Source organism: Adiantum capillus-veneris, chromosome 28, assembly GCF_014529385.1.
Source record: "Adiantum capillus-veneris isolate H3 chromosome 28, ASM1452938v2, whole genome shotgun sequence".
Classification (NCBI taxonomy): domain Eukaryota; kingdom Viridiplantae; phylum Streptophyta; class Polypodiopsida; order Polypodiales; family Pteridaceae; genus Adiantum; species Adiantum capillus-veneris.
The window spans coordinates 1,674,443-1,684,791 of NC_140958.1; the positions used below are offsets into that span (position 1 = coordinate 1,674,443).

General features: G+C 47.1%; 1 protein-coding gene across 1 annotated transcript in view; it reads right to left on the reverse strand.

The window, feature by feature from the left end:
- LOC147419980 (uncharacterized) overlaps positions 1-9,392 on the reverse strand; it is a 110,192-nt gene extending 100,800 nt beyond the window's left edge. The window contains exon 1 of the mRNA XM_086504113.1: positions 8,975-9,392. Within this exon, the coding sequence (XP_086360239.1) occupies positions 8,975-9,148 (174 nt within the window). The 5' untranslated portion in view covers positions 9,149-9,392. The remainder of the gene's footprint in view (positions 1-8,974) is intronic.
- Between the last annotated feature and the right edge of the window lie 957 nt (positions 9,393-10,349).

Sequence of the window (10,349 nt, forward strand, 5' to 3'; positions counted from 1 at the left end):
TCACTTTGTTGTGATCATAGCATTCTCTCATTAAGAACGGAAGGCTCTCCCTTTCATAAGAACAAAAAGGAACCTTGAGCACAGTTCGGAGCACTCATCTTGAGCAAAGCGCAAACATTCATTCCTCTCCACCTAACACCTAGTTTGCATTCAAGGAACACTCAATGTTTGACAATTGTTGACCGTTTCAGCAAGTTTTGCATGTTGATTCCTTGTAAGGCCACAATCACCGCACAAGATGTAGCACGGTTGTTCATAGAGCATTGGTACCCCCTCTGTGGTTTGCAAAAAGTCGATTGTTTCAGATAGGGATGTTAAGTTCACGTCCAATTTCTTGCGTCCACTCTTTGAAAATTTTGGCACTAAGTTGAATTTTTCATCGGCTATTCATCCACAATCAGATGGTCAAACAGAGATTTACAATCAATTGGCTTTTGATGTTTTAAAGTCATATGTGCATGATCAACAGTCTCATTGGAAGTTATCTCCCATTGGTTCAAGCTATTTTGAACGACTCTTATTCCTCTGCCATTGGTAGAACTCCGTATGAGGCAGCTTTTGGCCGCTGTTCCAGTCACTTTTGACTCACTCGGTTAGTCAAATGCCTGATGCCGATGATGAAAGTAAGTCATTGGATGAGATTTATGAGAGTATGAAGCTTCGGCTAAGCAAGGCTCAGGAGTCTTACTCACGGCAGGCCAACAAGGACCGTCAGGATGTTTCTATCAACGAAGGGGATTGGGTGTATTTAAGAATCATGAAACAATGTCTTAAGCAAATTGGAAAGAAATGTCATAAGTTGTCTTTCAGAATGTATGGTCTATTTCCTATCATTAAAAAGATCAATGAGGTTTCGATGAAATTGCAATTGCCGAACTCATGGTCAACGCACAATGTTTTCCATGTTTCTTGGTTCAAAGTGTTCCAGGGAACCTCCGAAGGACAAGCGAGGACAAGGGAGAATCACCCCAAGGGAGAAGCGAGGACAAGCTGCCATGTGGCTCGTTGCATAAACCCACATGCAAAGTAGGGGCACAAAAATATGGGGTATTTAGACCAAACCATGGCCTATTGGTGGATGTGCAAGGGGAGAGAGAGAGCTCCCTCATTCCATGGCTATGGTGCCTTGTGTTGGCGCTGTGTGCACTGCTACAACGGGCCAAAATGGCGAGGTTTTGGCTATCGTTGATGGCCGCTGAGCTGTCGTGGTTGTAGTGAGTGCCGTTGGCCCTGTCCAACGGAGTCCGCTCATTGATGACGTGGTAGAGAACGTTCGTTAGGGTCCGGGTTCCCACGGGCCATTGGCCAGGCCCAAAGAATTTTGAAGACAAAGTGCTAGAGAGCACTAGCGCTGCCCCCTCCCTCCTCGAGTTCAAGCATGACAGTGAGAGAGAGTGAAGGAGAAGCCGACTAAGGAACTCCAAGCCTTGTGAAAATTGTTAAATGAAGCTTTTAAGTGGCCTAGTCAAATTAAAGTTGCTAAAAGAGGGTGGGGCTCCGCTATGAACCCCATTTTGAATAGTGTAGTGCAATAAAAGCCAAGAGTGAGCCTTTGGGGCCGTTTTCTGATGTGCTTGCTGTTTATGGTGTACAAATGTTTGTGTATACTTTAGCTAAGCAATTGAAAAGCCATTCCCCCCATTCTCTAGCGTCGTTTCCCCCTTCCCCTCTCTTTTCTTTTACTCTTTGTGTGTGCGTAGGTGCCGGTAGAAGTGTGTGCCCGCGAACCATTTTGTGGTGCAACAAGAGCAAAACTTGAGTTGTGATGTGTGTTGAGTGTGTTGAAACGAGCATTGGTGGTGTGTGTGAGTCGAATGGCGGTCTTGCTAGTTGAGAGGTGCACAGATAGTGGTCTATCAGAGTAAATTGTATCTTTTGAAGGTGTTTCTAAGAGGGTGGGGGTGCTGTGAATGCCCTGAGCTATACATAGGCATCTGTGTGTGTTCCCCATTCCCCCTCTTCATCGTCATAGCGATGTAGAAATTGTCCTCTTAGTTGGGAGGACACACCGTCGTCAACTGACACAAGATTTCTTTCACCCTGTCAAAGGCTTCTTGATCTTCTTCATCCCATTCAAGAATCAAACCCATGAACTTGCTGAGCCCTTTTTTAAAGAGGATACACATACTGGAACAACATCCAAAAAAACCATGATAGATACTATAACTTATGCACAAATGAAGCCAAACTTTGAGCACTAGAGGAAGGTTGCATCAAGATAGATATATGCCTAATGTGGTGATTGGTAGTGCTCAGTTGGCAAAAAATGAGCTCGATATTGGGTTGGTCAATATCATACCAAATATGGTGCAGTCTAGAGAGCAGTAAGTGATTGATGAGGTATTGATTATAGGATATGCCCATTTGGCTGTGGCAAGGTTTTTGTGGGTAATTTTAACCGAATGCAAAGGGAAGGCCTTTTGTCGAATGCAATCACCTATACTTGCATCTTGAAGTCATGTGGCACCATCTTAGACATTGAAATGGGCAACAAAATTCATGATGATATTGTCAGGTAAGGGCTGTTGGAAAAAGGGATTTATGCAAGGCAATGCCTCGCCTAATATATATGTTAAGACTTACACCACTCTGCTTCTTCGTAGGTCTAGGGCATACATGTATGGCTAGTGTGCCTCCAGACTGGCCACACATAGCATGTGCATATAGGTTGCATTGTCTGGCCGCCCACCTCTAGGCCGGCTGCCTTCTCTTGTCCAGGCACCTTACTCATTTATTTTGCTGGGTCATGGGGCATCATTGGGATTGCTCGGCCTCCCTTGGGCACCTATATATGGGGCCAGGGGGGGTACTCACTTCTCAATCTAGCATACGGTTGTATTGGTCTCTTGCTCTGGTAGTCAGTGGGGGGCTGATCGCCCCCTCTTCCCCTACACCAACGGCGTTGTGTCTACTGTCTCTCTGTCTCTCCTCTCCTCTCTCATGCTTTTGTACACGCGCACTCTCACATGGTATCAATAGCTTCAACTTTCCACGATCTCGGATCAGGCGCTTTTTCAGCAATAAGTTATTCTCCTCCCAAGATCAAATCAGCCAATGTTTTTGCAACCAGCCAGCGATCTCTGCAAAAGAGGGGGTGGCACCATCTTCTAGACAACATTTCTCACGACAAAATGCTCATGCCACCTACATTGTTGCAAGAACCCTGCAGATCTGCTATTTTCTCCACTAATACTAGGGTCTGGGACCTGTTTCCTTGCCAGAAAACCCTCCTCTACCACTTGCGTTTTCAGCTAGATCTGCATTTTAAGGATAGCAGGGCAGCAGAAGAGGGGGAGCGCTAGCCACACCATTTGAATCTTGCCTCCTACCCGGCTTGGCATCTGGTGCCTCGCCGGTCCTGTTCCTCTTCATCTGCTATAGATTTCAACCAGCATCCATTGCTGTTTCTCTGTTTTCAATCAACTTGGGGTTGTGACCATAGTTACCCGGAACGGGAACGGGGAACAGGAATGGGAGGGCCCGGAACGGGACGGGAACAAGGAGGAGGAGGGGGGGGCAGAACGGGAACGGGGCCGGAACGGTCCACCTAGAGTAAGGTTTGAATTACCTCCATTCAGCTTAGTCCCAAATAGACTCCTAAACAACCCCAAATCTGCCCCCTAACCTGCCCTCAAACTGCACCAAATATGTTCCCCGAACAGCCCCAAATCTTCCCCCAAAAGCCCACTTTTTTTCCCCAAATTCCTACTTTTGCCCGTTCCGCCTCATGTTCTGCCTTGTTCCCCCCATTCCGAAACACTGCCGGAACACCGTTCCGGTTACACCCTGTTTCAGAACGACGTTCCGTTCTCATCCCCGTTTCGGGAACGGGACTTGTTCGGAATGCCGTTTCGGAACGTTTGGGCCGTGTTCCCCCTGTTCCCTGTTACACTGGTTGTGACATTGATTCCCCACCCTCCCTACACCCCCTGAACCGCTTCGAACCCTACCAGGAGCGTACGAGCACGTTGAAAATCATTGGACATCAGCGTTTTCATTACCTCATAGTTGCATTTTTGGGTGGACAGCAGCCTCTTGGCTTGTGTTTTTTCACAAAGGATGAAGTTACCTGCTACCAGGACACCATCTGATGGTGGTCCATGCGGTCTCTCAGTGACTGCTCCAGTACTCGATAGCTTCAACATTGGCTTGATCATCTACAGGCATACGATCATCATTGAATCATTCGGCGGTTGCGGTGTTGCGCACTCCAGAGGGGGTGGTGACTTGTGGTTTGCTATGGACACACCTATGCACTCATCAAAGGAGTTCACACGAGATATGGCCATGCTCATGGCATATGGGATTTTGACATTCCCAGAGAGGACACCACCATCTTGGGTGGATAGACACTTACCACTTGACCTTGACACGTCAGATCACTTGCTTACACATGAGAATCTACATTGAATTAGGGAGAGGATCTTGGATCTCTACTTGGACAGGTTCATTGCTTGGATCTACAGACAGAGTCCCTATGGATAGACAGTGTTCCTATGGCAGTGATGGTAGTCCCAAGACATAGCCATCTCACTGGACCTCAAAGGTTATTAGCTCGAGAAGAGCCACCTAGCACAAGGTTATCAGCTCGAGAAGAGACACCTCTTGCTAGGTGTCCAAAAATTTCAAGTCGTATTCTGCTAGGGTTTCTGTGACAAGCATTTCAAGATACCCCACTCTGCCAAAAACCATGTAACTTCGGGCAAAAAAAAATCTTAAAAGCTTGCCAAGTCCTTGGAGTGTGTGGCTTGGCAACTATAGGCATCCACTACTTCATGGCATTGCCTCTGAGAAAAACAGCACCTTGAGAAATCTTTGGATCCTTCTCTTGCAAGTGATCTTTGTGGCTTATGCCCTGTAAGACAGAGCGATGAAGACGGGAGCGCGCCCGATGCGCGATGATGTAAGGGTAGGAGTGACTAATAAGTCCCGGTCGCGACACGAAGATTCTTGAAATAAAATTCTAGTAGACTTTGGAAGCGCCGGTTTGCTCTGTCTGCTCTTTGCTAACACCGGTATGCTTTCAGAAAAGCACATGCCTGAAGCTCTAATACCACTGTCACAAGACGGGCACCACGTGCCAACGGAAAAGAACAGACTAAACAGACTTTTAGCACTTCAACAACTGAATTGAAAGAGAGAGAGAGAGAGAGAGAGAGAGAGAGCACACGCGATGGTAGCTATAGGCATCCACTACTGCATGGCACTGCCTCTAAGAGAAACAAAGGCTTGAAAAATCTTTGATCCTTCTCTTCCAAGTGATCTTTATCAGTAAAAATAGCAGTAGAGAGCTTAATACTTGTGCAACAGCAAACTGAGAGAGGGATCCACGTGCAACCGTAAAATACTAAACCCCAAGCTTGAAGAGGTAGTACAAGTAACATCAATGCTATCGTCCACTTGAAGAACAAAACAAAAACCCAACCAATAAATGTAAACCTTGCTCACATGTAAACTAGTGCAAATCCACAGTATAAGACGTATGAAATTAAAACACCATGCTGATAAACTTGCTATTTATGCAAGAGAAATTGGTACATAGAAAGTAGCAACATGCAAACACTGCTGAAAATCCCTTTGCATCTCCTACCTGTATCCAAACCTCCACGAAATACATACTGATACCATGTGAGAGTGCGCGTGTGCGGAAGCGTGAGAGAGGAGAGGAGAGAGAGAGAGAGAGAGAGAGAGAGAGAGAGAGAGAGAGAGAGAGAGAGAGTAGACACAAAACGTTGATGTAGGGGAAGAGGGACGATCAACCCCCCATGACTACCAGAGCAAGAGACCAGTACAATGTCTGTGATCTGTGACTGTGGGTACCCCCCTGGCCCCATATATAGGTGCCCAAGGGGAGGTAGGACAAAGCCTCGAAAAATCCCCCATGACCCAACAAGAAAAGAAATATATATCTGAGGGCGCCTGGACAAGGGGGCAGTCGGCCCCAAACTCGGGCAACCAGCTTTTCTGCAAATCTACCTGCAAGAGGGGGTGGCGCCATCTTCTGGACAGCTTCCATTGCGAAGGAATGCTCTGCCACCTACGTTTTTGCAAGCAACCATCAAATCTGTTCTTTCTATTGTTAGAACTACACTTCTGGGACCAATTCGTCATCGGAATACCCCTCCATCTACCTGCGTTTTTTGCCAGATCTGCCATTTTTGGCAAAAGCAACGTTTTCAGTAGAGGGGGGCATCGTTCAGCTTGGCTCACATGGATCTTGCTTTCCTACACGACCCTCCGACGGCTTGGCATACAGAGATAAACCCTCCCTATACCATCTGCACCGCTACGGACCCTGCTGGGAGCGTACGAGCACGCTGAAAATCGCTGGACAGCAGCATTTTCATCACCTCGCAGTTGCGTTTTGGGTGGACAGCAACCACATGGTTTGTGTTTTTCACAGAGCATGAAGTTACCTCCTGTCAGGACACCATCCAGTGGTGGTCCGTGCGGTCTCTCAATGACTGCTGCAGTACACGGTATCTTCGACATTGGCTTGATCATCTACGGGCGTATGATCATCATTTAGCGGTTGCGCACTCCAAAGGGGGTAGTGACTTGTGGTTTGCTATGGACACACCTATGCACTCATCAAAGGAGTTCATACAAGATTTGGCCATGCTCATGGTATATGGGATTCCGACATTCCCAAAGATGACACCACCATCTTGGGTGGACAAACACTTACCACTTGACGTCGACACGTCAAATCACTTGCTTACACAAGAGAATCTACATGGACTTAGGGAGAGGAACTTGGATCTCTTCTTGGACAGGTTCATTGCTTGGATCTACAGACTAAAGTAGGACTTCAGTGCTTTGGACTCTCTTGGAGAGTTTACCTGCAAGATGCACGAGATCAGGTATCCCGCGACTACATCTGGAGTCACCGGAGCTTCGCTTGGATGGTAGTGCAGTTGCTCTTCTACACTTCTGATCATTTGGATTGCTACCTTCAGAGTTGCTTACACTCACCCTTGATAACCTTAAGCAAACTTATCCCCCGACCTGGGCAGCAGGCCACTACCACCTCATTCACATTGAGTCACACCAAGACATCACGTTTGGTGGCGTTGGCGCGGATTCTGTTTTGTTTGACACCGGAGGATTGGAGGAAGGAGATACAGGCAGGACGACACAAACAGATTGGTCTGGCTTTCCTCTTCTCACAGGATCTTCACAGCGGAGACTGCTCAGTCTGGCTTCCCTTCTTCATACAGGATAATTATGGTGCAGACAGATGGTCTGACCATACCTCTTCTCAGAGGCCCTTCATAGCGCAGACTGTTGAGTCTTGCTTTTCCCTCATCTTGGATTACCCTACCTATTGACAGGACACTATCCGGTGGTGATCCATGCGGTCTACTGGTGACTGCTGCAGCTGACGATAGCTTCTACAGTACAGACTGTTTAGTTCTGGCTTTCCTTGTTTTGGAGGACGTTTATGGCGCAGATTGCTACATCTGGTCTTCCTGGAGTTTTACACAGCTTAGCCACCTGACCACACTGGGTTGCAGGTTCATGCACTGACAGGCTTCCGGTCATTCTCATGACAGTTCCTGGGCTTCTCCATTTTCTCTAGACAGTTTGATTACAGACACCACGGATCCTATTGGGCAAGATACTTGCAGGCTTATTGGCACTTCTTTCACGACAAGGAGTTGTTTCCACACTCAATTCGGGACCTTCACGCAGTATCTTCACCCTGTATCGACGGAGTACATCAGTTTGCTACACTACTCGTGACAGCACTTTACCATGGAGATCTCTCGGAGGTTGGGACACCCCAGACTGCTACAGACATCGCGGCAGACATCTTCATCATTTGCCTCACATCTTCAGCTTCATGCGGTTTGTTCAGCATCAGGTGCTGAGAGGGAGTGTTAGACTTACACCACTCTCATGATCCACTCAGGTCTAGGGCATACATGTACAGCTAGTATGTCTCCGGGCTGGCCACCCATAGTTTAGGTTGTACCTGGTCTGGTCCGGCCGCCTGAGTTTGGGGCCAACCGCCCACCTTGTCCGGGCACCCTCATATATATATATATATATATATATCTTTTCTTGTTGGGTCGTGGGAGATTTTTCCAGCCTTTGCCCTACCTCCCCTTGGGCACCTGTATATGGGGCCAAGGGGTACCCACAGTCACAGATCACAGACATTGTACTGGTCTCTTGCTATGGTAGTCATGGGGGGCTGATCGCCCCCTTTTCCCCTACAACAGCATTCTCTCTCTCTCTCTCTCTCTCTCTCTCTCTCTCTCTCTCTCTCTCTCTCTCTCTCTCTCTCTCTCTCTCTCTCTCTCTCTCTCTCTCTCTCTCTCTCTCTCTTCCACACACGTGCACTCTCACATACGTTGTATTCAGAAAACCAACACTCTTACTTGCACATTGTGGATCAAGATTCGGTGTAAAAAGGCTCTTGAGAAGTCATCCCACAACCACACATGCCTTCATTGAGCTCAAGATAAGGACGGTGCTAAACAAACTCCCACTCCAATCTTGGCCCAAGCCAATGCAAACAGCAAGTTGAAAGAGCAACAGTTACAAGCATGTTGCACTCACTGAGATCAATGAGACCACGTTGAAGTTATGGTATCTTACAGTGTTTTGATCTCTTTCTCTAGATTCTTGTTTGGCCATTTTAGGGATAATTTTTGGCTACGTCAACAATGACAAAGCAAGGCCATTGCAATATGAGACACTATGTATAGTAGCTATGTATGTATCACACGCAAATGAATCCAGTAAAAGACAAATTGGTGGGCAAGAGTCACCTTCAAGGCGATGAACCCATCACTTCATCATGTTACATTACTATATTGGTCAGGCAGAATGCACCCTTATTTCATCTGAGCACAACTCAAGGCCAAAAGCCCATGACAGATTTTGGTTCTCTTGACACACCACAGAATAAAGAGTATCCAGCTCAAAAAAAACTCGGCAAGAAAACAGGCAGAAAACAGAGTACCTGGGGTAATTGGGGGCCTTGAATTCTAGGACCATTTTGCAGAGGCAGGTTTATAGCCTCAGCAGATGTTGGGTGCCCGGGACATGCAATGTGGCGTGAAATGGGGAACGATGGTGAACATTTTACTGCACGTTGCACGTAGCGGTAGGCCTTCGATCGTCCAGCCATTGCCATCTCTCTCTCTCTCTCTCTCTCTCTCTCTCTCTCTCTCTCTCTCTCTCTCTCTCTCTCTCTCTCTCTCTCTCTCTCTGCTTTTCCAAGCAGCGTGTGTTGGGTCCTGAGTCCTGATTCCTGAGTTCAAGCTCGTCCAGTCTGCGGAAGCTAGCTCTTAGTGTTTGGAGAGCTTTGTGCACACGATTTTCAGGCATAAGGCTGCAGGCACCGGTTCAGGTGTTTTAACAATGCTTTCGTGAAGTCTAAACAACGCGAAATGGACCAAGAGATTGCAATTTAGGTATAGGCGGCCAAGCCTCCTCACTAACACGGGCAAGGGAGGGGATCAATGGCCCAAGTCTGTTTTCCGGGGATCAGGTGCAATTTGAGCCGTCCAATCCGCTTTTTATATATTTGAGAAAATAGGTAAACTCGTGTGCGCTAAACATGTAAAGTCAAGCGTCCCCCTCCTCCCCCGAATTCAAACCCAAGATATCACCTTTGCAAGCATTTCACCTTAACCACCTCACCTGTTTGTGTTTGTTGAAAGCATTGGAAGATGTGTTTCTTCTATGATGAAGCCGTTGCATTGTAAAATCGGATTAACTTATTTAGTAAACTCGGGGAAATTGGTAATCGGGCGGTGTCGCAAGATCGATGCCCCCGCTCCTCGAGATAAAAATTGGCCATTGATTCCCTCCTGCCCATGCCCGTGTGAGATAGTAGTGCTAAGGTTATCACATTGTTTTTTTATATCACCTGCCACTAACAAAAGGGGTTGCCATCTTTTGGGTTGCCCATTTTCACATAGCGGTGTGTGAACACCCTTAGATCGTGCATGCACATCGTTCCTTTCCTACGCTAACCAATCAAAGGATGCACCCTTCAAGCCACCATTCACACCGCATTTCTGTCCACTCTCCTATCGATGTTGACATGCTGAGTCATGCTCGTGTTGTCACGTAGGTGTTTCGGGTTGTTCAGCTTTTCCACGGGTGGAACTCTCCAAACCTATGCAATCATCAAGCGATAGAGCTTGTGAAGTCCAGTGATCATCGTGAAAAGTGCAGTGTGTCCAGCAGAGTGTGAATATTTTCCTTGGACAAGCATGCCATCTCTACATTTTTTAGTGGAAAATGGATGGGAAAGACGGTCTCTACTCATGTGTAGTCTGAACAGCCCCTTGCTAGTGCATCTCTTTGGCTAAAGGTTGTCTTAAGGT